We start from the raw sequence: 15,671 nt of genomic DNA, 5'->3' as shown, positions 1-15,671 counted from the left end.
TTTTAAGCCTCTAATTTACAGGTTATTAATTGTTTTCAAAATAGCTAATTGTCTCTAAGATTTTACTAATAAAGTAGCATTTTTTGGGATAGTGAATGAATAAAAATAGCTTGTCATAGCTAGATAGCGCTTGATTATTCATTTATAGGTAAAGGTAGTGTATGTTTCCATTGCCAAAGGAATAAATGCTTAAGTCGTAGTTCTGTGAAAGTTTTTCTCATCTTTTGAAGTTGTACTCAAGACGGAAGGACGGTTGACGGTTCTTTACAGAGATGGTTTTAAGCCTTGGGTCTAGCTTTAGAGAATGCGCATGTCGCTATATTCTAGTCTCATATATCCTGGGGCGCAAGAAAATCCAATTAGAAGACTAAATCGTAATGCGTTTCTAACCTTAGTCCCAGCAACTCAGAGGACTCATTTTTCGCGCCCAGCGTATTAAGGATTATTAAGTGCCCGAAATATTATTACCCGTCGTCTCCCCCATCACCTCCACTCGTATATATTCGGTGAAAAGAGACCAATTAGGAAACCCAGAGCCGCACGTGCCTCGGGCCCCAAATCTTACTTCGCCTGATGACTGCATGGAAATATGCCCAAATGGTGAATGCTTTACTTTTTAAAAAAAAAGGTCACTCCTTATTGCTTCTACTTCAAGAACTTCTTATTCCATGCAATAAACGAGATGGTTGGGCATTTTTCTTTGAAGGAAAAAAAAAGATCTTTGCATTTTTAGTGCGGAAAAATATCAGAATACCACTATATTTGATGGCTGTATGATTGTCGTGAAAGAACTATTAGTTATTAACCATCTCATCTAGACCATTAACTCGCGGCTTAGATTTTTAGGCCCTAAATTTACCCTATTAAAAAAAACTTATTTCTTACGTGCTTAAAGAGGTGTCTGAAATCGTTAGTTGATCTTTATCGATGAAGTTGGAAAATGTGCATTAATTTATCTTCGTCTTAAATATGTTCGTTCACGCAGAGTTGTGTCTAGAAATTTTTAAGAAACTCTTTTTTGAAGCAACTGATCTATTTATTTAAGGAAAAAAATAAATTTTGCTAATATCAGAAACAAGCACGACGTGAACATTTTACAAATAGCATCATCAATATAAAGAATTTGTTGCCAAGATTAACGCCTTTAATTTTATAAAGTTCTTACTGTTATTGTGGATCATGCGTCAAAAGGCTTGACTGCAAAGCTTATAGAGGTAATAATTGAAATGACAAAAGACAATACTAGATGGAGCCAAGTTCTTCAATGATACTGGTTAGTTAGTCTCCACTAACTCCATCTAGAGTTCTCTCTTAGCAAGCATATCTATTATTACATCTAATGGCCGGCCTGGTTAAGACGAAACATTAGATGCAAAGACGTTGGATTGGGCTTTAAAGTTACCAGTCCACCAAAGTCCCTTTGTTTACATAAGAGTTCTTGATCAGCTCAATCCTTTTACTTAAAACGAACTCTACATGTTTATGTATTCTCCTTGCGTTTCGGGATATTGTTCTTTACCATTATAGGCCATGTTACATTGCCACTTTTCATTGAAAGATTTGCAAAGTTAAATATAAAATCGCATTAGAAACAGCTCGAAAGGTTTAAACCACTTTATTTATGTCTAAGGAAAAACTTTCAAATCAAATGAGTTTTCATTTCAAAGTAGGTCGTTGTTAATATTTGACCATTAAGACGGTTCTTGGAAAGAGTCTTGTGAAAATTCGATTGAATTCTCTTTGGAATGATTCGATTAAATGAGCGTAAACACTACAGGAAATATTTTCGAAAGTTTAGCATCGCTTTTAAGTGAATCAACAAAATTTAAATTGAATTTTCGACTCGATCCTATGTAAGTGACACGTACAGGCAGTCTGAAAGGGTTCAACGTGACTCTGTATGTTGCGTCAATATACCACACTTCCATTGATTATTGCAGTTAAAATCGCATTCATTTTCAAAATGAATATTGAAGATGCTTTATTTTATCGATTAAAAATGGTTTTCTAGCCATTTCACTTATCCTTTAGGTTTGAGTTTGTGGAAGTTCGATAAATAATTAATTAATTCTACTCTAAAATTATCCTAAATTTAAATTAGGCCAGCATTTATATTGCTGTTCTTTGTCTGTAACCCCGGGCATGTTTACAATCGAAAATTTAGATCATAAAATTAATTATTAATCCTTTGAATGTACTTTCCGGTTCTTAATTCCAAGGTAGACCCGCAATAGTGTTACTTTATTTTTAGGCTATGAATTTTGACTTATTACCATCTTCAGGTGGTCGTGCACCTTTTGTCGTCTGCTATTTTAATTTTATTACCCCCACATGCGCACAGACTATAGAAACTAGTGAATAAACTAAACTGAACTCATATGCCATTATAAAAGTTAGTTAAGTATATTTGAAAATTTTAAAAGTCCAAATGAAAGTAGAGTTGAGATCTTTTGTAAGAATTGTATCTTTCCGGTGGCTTTTAAACAATATTTGTACCGCTGACGTTGGGTTTAAAATGGGAGTTCTGGACTCGGGGTCCCGAGAGAGACGACCATGTTGTCAAGCCATATATCGTTTTAACCACCTTTAGGTTGAACTGTGTTAAACGGGGGAAAGGCGGTTAGCTGAATCAGGTTTCCTCGCTTATTGGGCCCTTCTGACCTTCGTGTTATTCTTCTTACTGGCTTGGACATAGCGAGTGGTGTTTCGCGCATTTATTATTCCGACGTAACTATTTGTTTCACTTCGCGAAAAGTTTAGTCGCGTCCTATAGGTTTACGCGTCCGTATTTAATCTCATGGGCACTAGCGTCACTGTTTGTGGGGCGTTAGCTAAAAGGACCTGCTGGTTTGATTCTAAACATTTTGATCCTTTAGTTCAATTAATTCCCTTAAAGGGTTAGTAGCTAATGTTGTTGATTAAGATATGTCTGGGAGTATCCAACCCCTCGTTACAAACCACCTTTTCTCATTCTAGAGTTGTTTTGTTTTGGTGCGCAAATAAATGGGGAGATAATAATTTATGAAGTTGGTTTTGTTTTAAGAGATTTGCTTGTTGCATTAATACATTTATTTCTAAAGAAGCGTTAAGGAATAAGAAACGTCATTGAGCGTACGTCGTAGTCCACGACAACCTATCACGGACCCGTGCAACAAGGAGTAGGAGGGCCCTTTCAACGTATTTTAATGAATTAAAGTTTGTCACCAAACCATTACTTCAAGGAACCTTGGGGAAAATTTTAAATTCCTTGTTCTAGTTTTAATTTTTGAATAATTTAGTTGAAGCTTGGTGGTAAAAACAAACCGAATAGAGGGAAAAGTTTTCATTTTTATTTATATTTTAGGACTTTGTTTTTGGATAAACAAGATAAAATGCAATTTCCTAATCTCGCTATCGGTCAATCGCCCACATCGCGTGTTACGCTACCGACCAGGAATTGTTTCGTATCCCCAAAGAATATTGAATATTAGACTAAGACACGTGTGCTACAAGAAAGAGGTTCGAGATATAGACCTAATTCATCAATATTCGTGTGAAATTGAGTATAACTTCCATGCAGGGGAATAAACAATAAATAATGATGATTCGCGGTCCTTTGAAGCTCTCGTGTTTTCTTTCTATAGCGGATAAAAGCGAGCGCGTTTGCGTCTTAAACGACGGAAATATAGGCCTGCTTACTATTTACCCCGAAAAAATAAAGAGGACTAAACATCATTTTCTCGAAGACTTATTTCCATTCATTTAATGGATTATATCGATTTATTTCGAATATAGCCTTCGCGGATACGAAAAGAAAACAATTGCGGATGCTAGACTGAGACGTACGCTTGAACGAACGAACTGCGATGAGCCTAATCCGATAAGACCAGTTCAGAACCACACCACTCAAAGAACATATTTTTTTATACCTTTTCGATATTATTTTCAATGCTTATTTGTTGTTCGATAGGCTTTTTATAGCGCAGTTCGATCGTAGGACATCGACAAGGTTTTCTTGCAGTACATTTACTTTGATAATAACAATCTTGCAGAGCGATAGTTGCAGTTTTTGAAGTATATCGATGTGAAGCGGGTGGGTCTAAGAAACTAGATTGATTAAAGCGACAATAGCCATTCCGTGAAAGGCTTGCGCGGAAAGAGACGAGCTTTTTCGTTGAAATGGTCTCTTTTTAGGGTAGGAATAAAACCGGAAGTGAAGCGACGTAGGAGAGAGCGAGAATTTCTTTATGCCTGTAGGTGACGCTCTTATGGAACATTACGTAGCGGAAGCCAACTCTGCGGGGATTAGCCTTCCTCCTTTTCCTTTGGGGGTTTTTGGAGGATGACTGGCGCTCGATCATTTGCCGGTTTTTCGCATCCCTCCTTTTGTCCTCGCCTGGATTTAGAATATATCAGCCGTAACTGAGAGTTTGCCAAAAGGTAAACTCACTCCCAAGAGGTCCACTAGAAAATACCGACTTTTTGGCCCCAAGCGAGAACACGGACCTCCTATTCTTCAAATCCCAAATAGGAAAATTGCATTGTTTTACGAAAAATATTCAGTTTCATCTCTCATCACGTCTATTACGGTGTAAAACTCCCCTATAGGGGCAATATGATATTGTCTGTCCTCACGTTTGTTAGTAACACGGAGCAAACTTGATTATTTAAGCCTTATTTTGGGTTTATGCTTAATGGTATATTAATTAGAGTCAAATTTTAATGATTTAGATTTGTTTTCTTTTGCACACGAGAAATTTAATTCATTGTGAATACTATGTAATTGAAATTTTTGTATTTATAGTGGCAAAAGCGGCTATCCCGGAAGGTACTAACCTGTACATCCAAAGCGGAAGTACGATTAATTTGACGTGCGTCATCACCGAGAGCACTTCGCCTCCGGTGTATGTCTTCTGGTACCACGACGATCGCATGATCAACTACGACTCTATTCGAGGAGGGATCAAGGTCAACACTGAGAAGGGTCCGACGACGGTCAGCCGACTCCAGATCTTCGCGGCGCAACAATCGGACTCGGGCAATTACTCGTGTATCCCATCGTACGCCGACCCCGCCAACATCACCGTGCACGTCCTCAACGGTGAGTCATCCTTCATACTCAGTAAGAAAAATTCTTTATCCACACTTTAAAAACTCCCACACTAAATCACTTCCTCACGCACATAAAGTGATAATATTCACCTCTTAGCTCTTGAGCTGTAACAATTTGGACAAATCTGTTAAACGCTCATTTCATAGCACTAAGTACAATTATAGGACTTTCTTGAGCTATTCATTTGGCCATTAAACGCTGGTGACATAGTGCTCACTAAGTTCAAATTTAGGACTTCCTCCAAACAATTACATAAGCAAATTATCTGAACAGGGACCATTCACTCGATATTACATAAACCCCAGTACATTTTAAGAGTAATTTCACATTGAAAAACGTACATTTTAAGTCTATTTTTCCTTTGAAGTTATATGACGCATATCGTTCTTGCAAGTTCTAATTACGTAGTGGGGAGATTAGGTATATCCATCAACATTATAGTTGGGAGTAGTTAGTGAACTCTTTGAATTGACGTATAAGAGTAAGCGGGGGTATCCGTGATCCGACGTGTTCGGTCGTATTCGTGTATTTAATCGGCTTAGAACTTGACTGTACTTATAGTTGGCGTTGCCCGGGGAGAAATGGGATTAACGTTTTGCCTTACTTGGCCTGTAACGCGCGTACATCTATCTAGAAATTATAGTTAGTTGTCTCCTCCAAACACTCTTGATTATTCATTAGATGAATTTGGAAGGAAGGTTATTATAGGTGACAACATCATTCTGATCTGTTGGCCAAGCGGTATTATTACAAGGTAGATCCCAATGAAGTAGGTAGGCGTACTGAGGATCACACTCAATTAATATATGCGAATTATTTAATATAACAATCAAGTACACGTGAGATTCATTGAAAAGTAAATTAAATATGTAGGCCTATTAAACTCGCTATAGCTTCCAACCATCGCGAATGTGAAAATGTTAGTTTAGTTACGGAGCTAGTTAAGAAAAACATTACCATGAAAATACTTTGCACACACCTTTATCAACTTAAAATATTTATTTGCATGTTTGAGAATGCGAGCTTGTTTGTCTTTGAAATAGTATAGCTTTTGATCGTCTTGGAAACTACCAATATCTCCATTGTAAACCAAGGCACTCAAAGGCTTAAATATAGTTCTTCAACATTGGCATTTTTGATAGTTTTGAACAATCTAGTATTGGTTACTAAATGGTGAATTTATAGTGTTGTTTGGTATTGGTATATCTGGTACTGTAGGCGAAAAACCGGCAGCCATGCAGCACGGGCGGCAGACGAATCTGGCTCACAAGGTTTTCTCGTGGCCCCTCCTAGTGGTGCTCCTTGTCATCTCTTGCGATCAGTTACGGTGTTGGCTCGTGCAGAGGTAGCCGAGCGTGGCACACTCGCTTTGAAATTAAAAATAACAAAAAAAAATAATGAAAAAAAAAAGATGAAGAAGTAAATCGAAAAACACCTTGAAAGTGCGTGTGAAAAGACGCTATTTAAAAACGCTTGAAAATGCGCGTATGAAAGTAGATTCATTTCCAAAAAAAAAATAAAAAATCTCCAAAAACAATAACGATTTCTCAAAAAGATTTTATTAACAATCTCAACGTTTTAAAGAACTGAACTAAAGATGATTTAAAAATATTAATCGAATAAACTTGAAATAAATCCAGTGAGATACAAAATTTAAGTTTTTAAGGTTTAAACGTTGGTTCAATAAGGACGTCACGATGGTTTCAGTTTGAATCAAGGGGGCGGGGCCAACGGGGTAAAATTGATATAGTTCAGAATCGTCCAGGAAATTGTTTTAGTAGGTGATTGCCATTGGACACAAACAAATAGCAATACTCGTTCAATTATCATTGCGAAGATAGAACTGGACTATTGCTCTTTGTTTTTGACCAATTATTAGGCCTAATACGAAGGTTTATAAAGCGTTTTTGAGAAGACAAAAAAAAATTAATAAAATCCTCCCCGAAACCAAAGCCTAAATAATTTATCCAAAAAAAAATCATAAACTTATTTAAAACTGCTCGAACGCGTAAAAACAATTGAATTGCCAATAAAGGCGAATTAGTTGTTTACGAGTAAACAATACCAAAACTACGAACAAATAGATTATCAAAAAACGAGTAAATAATATGAAGCGAATAATTATGTAAAAGAAATATTATGTATACGAACTATATATATAAACTCAGTGCTCTAAAAGTAATAATAATATGTGTTAAATAGTAGTTTATTAACAACAACAAAAAAAACCGAGATTAAATTTAATCACATCGAAATCGATTCGGAGTGATTACTGATTCGTATAATAAGTGTGTGTGGCAGCACTGCACCTCATGACGTCATTCAGATTTAGGGGACACCGTAAGGACAACACGGTAGATAACGTCAACTGAAACAAAATGTGTTAGGATAAATTTGTCTAAAAAAACGACATTATTTGGTCCGGGCTAATGTTTGATAATGTTTTCATTTTACGAAGTAATTTTGGACAAAACATTTATCGGCGATATAAGTAGTGAAGCGGTAGTTTCAAGCTAGAAATGATTAGAAAAAATGTACATTTTCTCATTGATAAGCTTGTTTCTCAATGGTAATTTTTATCCATTCTAACATTGAGATCCAATCCAACCTTTAATGGCGACACAAGCGTTAGCTTATGAGTTTGACTATCTTTTAACAAATACACTAGTGTATTTGTGACGTCATTGCAATACCAGCAAGTGATGGAATTGCCGCCGTTAAAGGGGGTATTGGTTTATTGTTTTAAAACTGTAAATGAATCGTGAGAACATATTGTTTTTAATCAATAAGGACTATTTAAATATGCAAAATAACATTATCAACTCATTCAGTTATAATTTTTAACTCATAACTCATCTTACTGAGTTGAGTTTTTTCTTTTTAAAAAAATCTAAGAATATAAAGTGTTAATTATGTTCATTTGCATATTTTAACTGTCGTATATTAATTAAAAATACACAAAGCTCCCACGTGTATGTACGGTTCGCTTTGAATTATGTACTATTTGAAAATGAAATTATTCTTGATTTAATTCTGAAGTTAAGTTTAATTTCAAAGGATATATCTGTAAAGTATAAAATAATTGTAACGGCGCGAAATTATAATTTTGAAATCAAAATATTATTTTAAATATGTTTTCTGGGGAATTGGTTGGTTAGTTTAAAAAAAACTTGGATATTGATTCAAGCCATTGTAAGTTATCTGTTAAAAAACAAGGTAGATAATTGACATAATTACCTATAGGATGAAAATCCCGAAAAATATAATCCGATCGTAAAAAAACACCCCCAAAATTTTGGCCCTCCGTGTAACCAGGTGTGAATGTGTAAAATAATTATATGTCAGATAATAATTTCCAAAAAAAGAAAAAAAAACTAAAATTCCCCTTGACAAAGCAAAGTATTTTGGAAAATATGAACAAAACAGGTAGAGGTTCGTGTTTTTTCGACTAGTTTTGCCTTAACAAGCTAAAAATATACGACAGTTAATTAATAAAACGAGGGAACTACCCACGTTAGAATGATTTCTAAAATATATTATTGAAATTAAACGATAAGAGTTGATCGGAACGCTATCCTAATTAACAAAAAAAAATTATATCAACTGTACTATCACTTCGTAATAAAAACAGGGCGAGAAAATCTTTTGTGAAATCATTTTTTTCTTAAGAAAAATTTTTTCTAATCTTTGACGAATAGACCATTTGAATGGGTATGTGGATGCAAAGACGTTAGATAGGGTTTCAAAGTTGCCAGTCCGTATTGTTTGAAGCCTTCTCTAACGTCGTTGGGTCTAAGTTCTGTCTTAAACATCAGACTCAATCTCACCCCCCGACTTTTGAAACCAGCTGGGTCTATTTAATATACTTACGATTTTTTGATCTCGATAAAATTTTAGGCGTATAGCATATTTGATCTCTAAAAAAATTCTATTTAGTTTTTTAGATAATGGTGCAATTTTTCGGCCAGTTTAGTTTAAGCAAAGAGGGTATAAAGAGAGGGGAGTTGAAGGCTTTACTGGAGTGTTCTCCCTTTGAAAGATTACCCATAAGCTTCCGGTGTGCGCACGCATCTTTCTCTACCCTCTTATTGGTTGAAATGCGGTGAACCGGATATTACACGGAAAATATAACAAATGAATAAAAAAGCAAAGCGAGAACTCTCAAAATGCTTTTCTAAAAACCGATAGCTTCAACTCCCCTTCTTTATACCCTCTTTGGTTTAAGTAATTTTTTGTTCTGTTAATTTTAACTTTTTTATAAAGATATATTTTTTTGTTGCTTCCGTTTTAGACTATGCATGCAATTCGTGATCCAGCTTTTAAGTCAACGGTTGTTATCTCGGTTTACAAAACGCGAGGCATGTCGATGATATAATCGGTCTACGCGGTCTTCGCACATTAGAACCATCAACTCTACAAAGAACTTTAAGAATACCAGGAACGAATCATGCTCAAATTCAACAACCAGCTACAATTACCGAACTAAATACTTCAAGAGAAGCCGCTTTAATTAATGATAGACGTAAACAATTCGAGTCTCCTCTCGGCGAAGACCTTTGGCTTAAACCGTGGACAATCGGTGAGTTAATTTTTTTTCTTTTAAATACAGTCAAATTCAATCTGGAGTTTCAATTCTGGTAAGTTTATTTCACACGGTACATTCATTGTCGTGTACTTAATCAACAAATCTAAATATATCTAACACGCTCAAGTAGCGTAATTTGTCCAGCCCTGTCTTCGTGGCAATACCTTCTCATTTGTTTTGGTAACGAAGCGCTCGTGTACTATTAATGTTTCTTATACTTATGATTCAAGTTGTAGTTCTTGCAACTCCTTTAGAATCGGTATAATTGGAAATTTTAATGAAAAGAACATCATAAATCTCTAACATAGTTGGAAAAGGGGTATAGAACTTGGTCTAGTTCTTTGAATGGTCATAAATAATTGTCAAACGGTGCGGTGCAAAACGCAATTTCGGTTCACTACTACACAGGGTTCGTTTACGTAGTGGTTAAGGAAATGTTTTAAATCATTTAGGCCTAGTCTGAAAAAGGATTTAAAGAGAACGAAGGTCGAAAATAGGGTTTTAAGTTTCATATGAATTTTTTATTGTCAGTTAGGTTTAAAACTTAGATGAAAGACCGCGATTTAATATTTTCTAATCTGCAATTATTTAGGGTATTAGGGCCTACTTTTAATCCCCACTATGAGTAAGTGGCGCTAGTGATCTTACTAGTTTTTTATTCCATCTAGTGTAGATTTAGGAACATAGCGGGTATTAAAAATAGGCCTAAAGTAAACAAATACTTATTGCTTATTAAAAATTCAAAACAGTTGAATTATTAAAAAGAAAGAGCTCAGAGAGAAAATGCTTTTTCGACCTTTCATTCTGTCCAGTCTCTGGGCAACCAATCAGCGCCGTTTTTTAAGGGTAGTAGACAAAAGTAGGTGTCACCTACCCCCAATATAAATGTCTGCTAAATACAGCTAAACAGTCACGTTACTGTGAGTTGTGACACCGTTATTATCACAATTGTACAAGCTTCAAAAGTTGAATTTTTATGTAAGTTTTTACGAAATTCGAATCAGGAGTGAAAGAAACAGTATTTTATCGTCGTTGAAAAACATTCCTATGAGACTTGTACCTTAATTTTTGCGCACCATCTACAATATTCAAAATCTGTTACCTGAATTTTTTCAAATGTCATTCCATAGAAGGAACTTAACCATTTCTTTATGAAACTTGGCCCTTTCTCAAATCGATCGAATTGACTGGCCGTAGTCGGTTGTGAATGGGTACAGAGGGGGACTTAGTCTCTCTCTGTTGAGTAGAACATTATCGATTATCGAAGGAATGGAGGGAATAGGGCAAAACGCGTAAATTCCAATTATCCAAATTTTGTGTATAGCGGGTTCCTAATTATTCCGTCACTCGGAATCTACCCTACGTCCTGTCATAAAGCTCCAATAGACTCTTGTCGTGTTTTATAACACGCTTTTACACTCACCAAATTGGTGGGAGAACGGAAGGAATGGTAACGGAGGGAATAAGATATGTCCAAATAGCTTACAATCCAATTAAATATCGTGTAAACATAGTTTATAATCGGTTTATAATGAAGCTTTCGAGCAGTGTCTAACAGTGTAATAGTGTTTCTCTGCATTTGAAGCAACGTACATGCCTAGTTTTTAGATTAATTTAGGCTTAGTGAAACACTTGTCTCTATATATGTTTATAAAGCTTCTTATTCATTACGACTGATAGTTTTGGCCGTTTTACCAAAAGTATATTGATATAAAGACAAAACTACACTCCATTGCAACTAACCTTCGCCCTGTAATGTATTGATTTTAGAAATTTCCAAACAAGGTTCAAGGTTTTTTTTTAAATTATGTTATCCCAAGTTGTAACTATGTTTAAAATTGTATTTTCTTTAACTATATCATTGGAAAAACGAAGTTAAAACTTATTAGATGAGGTTTTTCAAAGCGTGGCCGCAATGACCAAGTGAGAAAAGGCGTTTAACGAACTCCTTCCTATAAAGTAAGACACGCTCCGACGCTCGTACCATTTTTGAATCGGAGCCAAGAAGAGAGAAAGTAAAACGATCGGTTTAGACGTTATGTAGTGAAAAATGGACTATCCGTTTTAGCCTTTTTAAAGCCAGACCTCCCAAAGAAATCCTAAATGGTACGTTTTCGTCCAAGGCTTTTGCCTGTTCGTTGCTGCCTTTCTTAAAGGTATATATTTAACGAAGGCACCATGTGGCTAGCACTCTTGATTGAAATGGCCCAACTATTCGATAGAGGTAGCCTTAAACTGGACGATTGGGCAGCAGAAAGGGGTATAAGAGTTCTAGAGCCAAATACATTTACCCGTCCGTCACCCGCTATACTAAACTATACCCTATAAGGATACTAGACGAAACCCAACTGCTTTTCATGAAAAAAAACTAGTCTGCTTTGCTGTACGTAAGCAAAATGAGATTTTTTCGCTTACTTTTTTTTCTTTTTTGTTAGAAATGTTGAAACTATAAATCGGAGCAAGGATCCTAAAACGTTCCAACGCTCAAAATAATAAAAAAGATTAGCCAAACTATAACACCCCTTTTTGGACTGACCAAAAGAAAAAAAAGTATCCCTTCCTCAATCCACTACCAACTTCAAAATATAAACTAAAGTTCCTTAATTGAAGTATATTAGAGAATTTCCAAAAATCAACATTGAACTAATTCAAAAGATGGATTCATTTCTTGGACATAAACTCGTACATTACTTGGAGTATTGTGTCCTGCAGTACTTATTCTGGTGTTTGAATGGTTTTGAGACATATGTAAGGGGAGAGATTGTACTTGCGCTGTGTCGCATTTTCAAAACATCCATAGGCAACAAAACTAAGTAAAATAGCTTTAACTTAGACTAAAATTATGAAATCCCCTTTCAAGAATTATCCAATCTATGATTCATCAAAGTTAAAATATTATCTTGATTAAATGCCCTTAATCGGATAGAACCCAAATAAATGGAAAAACTCCATTGCACATGACGCAACAATGTCAAATGCAATTGCAGCACCACATTTTCATTGAAGAATCATTCCCTGTGAATGGTATTACCATTTTATTTGTGCAAACATGAGACGCGGAAACCTTGGGTCCAAAAATGAGAATGTTCAGTCCTCCTTCTTCACTTTGTTTTATCGATGGTGTTCACTTCTAAGACGATACTTCTCTTAAGAAGGCACCCATTTCCAATATAAAAAGTAAAATGTATAAAATAAAATGGGTATTTGGGTTGCGAAAAATATGACGCGATAAACATTAATGTTTAAAGCTAGTTTCTTTCGATTCCCCTGAAAATCTATAGCGTCTTCTTTTTTAAACTGGACTGATGGCTTCTTAGAAAGAGTATCTTTGCTGGCCATATTTCAACTCCGCGAGAGAAATCGTAAATGCTCTTTAGTTCTAAGCCTTTTGCTAGAAAGTCTCAGGCTATCCAGTCCCGATTCTTCTTGGCATTTTAAAGAAGATTCACATTTTATTTATGTTTTTGGGTTTTGTTTTTCAATGGTCGCGATTATTAAACGTTAATATGGCCTAACTAAAACGGTTTAAAGACTTTGGAAATTTTTTTTATTGTAATCAGTGAAGATGCTTTAATAATATCAATATTTTTTGTGACAAACATCGCCCAAATATTTGTTTTCGTAGAATTAACTAAAAAAAAACTTAACGTCAAAGTTTTTATGAATAAATTAAGTTACTACATTAAACCAGCACTCTCTGAAAATAAGTTTTCTACGATCTATGCCTGAGAATGGGTAGTAGCACATAGACTTGACAATATCGAAATTTTTGACTCTGTGTTGCCCCGAATAATTGCATATTCTGTGAAAGTCGTAATTTTATTGCACTATGAATGATATGGATTTAAAATATTAGTCGTAATTTTATACTACTATGGAGACAAATATCCCCCTTTTACACATTAAGCTGAGGCATTTGATACAACTATACTACAGGATTTACGAGAGCTTACACGACTGACACCAAAAACTTTAAGCACGTCAATATTGGCGCTTAATTAATAAATATTTGCCTTTCATTTAGTTTTTATTCTGGAATTTTTACGAAATTTAAATTTCGTATCAGTACATAGCACTCCGTAGTCTTAAAAGAACTTTGCTTCGGAATTGAGAAAGTAACCTAGTTAGTCTCGTGTAAAATAAACAAAAAGCTTAATTTTAATTTTAAATATTTGCTTTTAATTTAGGTTCTATACTCCGTACTTTTGAAGTTTATATTTCCTTTTAGAATATTTAATTTAAATTTTTTGATATCCTCAAATTCTAGAGACTTAGTTTTTTTTTCTGAAGCAATACAAAAAATAAAAGGTACCTTTTCGGTGCAGTTTTCATTTCGTGAGATGAATTTCAATCGAGAAATCCGAATGTTTAGACTACTCTGAACGTACTTAGTAGAAGTTCGTTTTCTCTCAAATCAGCGAGATCTCATGGAACGTTTCTATAACAATTTGTGCGCACGTTTGCGTTAACCCTTATAAAGGTTTGAAATTTCATAAATCCCCAAAGCTTTAAAAGCCTGTCACGAACTAGCTCGCCCTTCATATCAAAATAGCAGATCAGTAATTTCTCCTTTTTCTTTATTTCATATCGTTCTAGCAAGAGTAAATCAATCAGGAGTGGAAAAACTCTGGTCTCTCACACCATTCGTTTTCAGTGATAAAAATAACTAACAATCACGATGAAACGAGTGTTTAAATTTTGTACCAAAGACCTTGGGCGAGGTTTTAAAGAGATGAGCAAGAAACTTTGACCTTTGTGGGGCTCATTTATTAGTTCAGAGAAGCTTGGTTCTCAATTAACAAATTTTGGAAAATCTCTCCGGGAGCGATAAAATTTATTCTGAACTTTTTCGACACATAAAAGAAAGCTACATTTAGACTGAACGCTCCGCTTTAATTGTAACTGATCATGATGTTTAACATAAACGCATTATCACAATCACAAACTCCCCAGTTGATTCACTTTTCATCTTAAGTCGATATATTTAAAATGAGAAGTTTAATTTATCGAGGAAAAAAAATCGACCATGAATAATTAGAATTTTTTTTCAAAAAATGTTGGAGTCAACAAACTTCTTTGGAAACTCTGTGGAAATGAGATAGTTTTCTTTTTATTAGAGAGCTCGGTTTTTCCTGGCGAACTTCTTATCCAAGGAGGACACATTAATTCGTGCAATTTTTCTATTAAAAATTCATAGAATTTCTTAGCAAATCAATATTGAAGGCTCGTTTCTTAACAAAAAGTAGTAGTCTTAAAAGGAAGATGGTGGTGCGGGGGCCAAACATTCCTTTCCTTATTCACGGCTGGGGGTCATCCGGGGAGTTATTTTCTCGCTAAGGTGGTTCGCTTAATCCTACCAGCGCTGGCTACAAAATCCTAGAGGTAGGAAAAATTGCACTACCAGAAATTCAGAATCTCCGGAAAATTTCCCTCTTTCACTCCCCTTCTATATTATTCACGACACCCCCGGTCCTATTTTCTTAGCTACGCTGACGTACTACCCAATGGTAATGGCAATACTCTTCGAAGTGCCCATAATCAAGCGATTCACAGAACAAAATTACACTTTACCGCATTTGACAGAAATTCGAGATCTTTTTCTCTCTATCAAAATGATATTAGGGAATCATTATCTTCGTTAAGGATGTGATGGACACTTCGTTCAGCGTTTGTTATGAACACTAGAACGGCTACCTAAAGGCAAAACATTACATCTACATACGATAGCAAAAGTCTATTTTTAAGGACCCCTTAAGTATGTCAGGAACCGCGCGTTTTCTCCGATCCAAGAAAACATCCGAAATTAAGTCGAGTGTAGCGAAATATTTATTTGGGGCTGTGTAGTCTAATCTAGATGTTAGCGGAAGGCTGTTAACTCGGTGCCAAAGACATACTTATCAAACAAGGAGGATTCATACCATTTACACCAGGAGGCCATGATAGACTAGGCGTTACTGATAGACGTGGGGACTTCCGTCTGCTGCGTTACCGCCC

General features: G+C 35.4%; 1 protein-coding gene across 3 annotated transcripts in view; it reads left to right on the top strand.

Moving 5' to 3' along the window:
* Positions 1-8,733, top strand: part of LOC149654304 (neurotrimin-like) — a 167,350-nt gene extending 158,617 nt beyond the window's left edge. Inside the window, exons 5-6 of one of the 3 annotated variants that reach the window (XM_089845750.1) lie at positions 4,784-5,101; positions 6,311-8,733. In XM_089845750.1, the coding sequence (XP_089701876.1) occupies positions 4,784-5,101; positions 6,311-6,441 (449 nt within the window). In that variant the 3' untranslated portion in view covers positions 6,442-8,733. Of the gene's footprint in view, positions 1-4,783; positions 5,102-6,277 lie in introns of all 3 variants that reach the window. The other 2 variants (XM_089845749.1, XM_089845751.1) reach the window with 2 other exon arrangements.
* The last annotated feature ends 6,938 nt before the right edge of the window (positions 8,734-15,671 follow it).

Source organism: Phalangium opilio, unplaced genomic scaffold (assembly GCF_054372755.1).
Source record: "Phalangium opilio isolate 3A_F unplaced genomic scaffold, DU_Popi_V2 ptg000079l_1, whole genome shotgun sequence".
Classification (NCBI taxonomy): domain Eukaryota; kingdom Metazoa; phylum Arthropoda; class Arachnida; order Opiliones; family Phalangiidae; genus Phalangium; species Phalangium opilio.
Note: the sequence above shows the minus strand (reverse complement) of the source record. Positions and strands in the feature narration are given on the sequence as shown.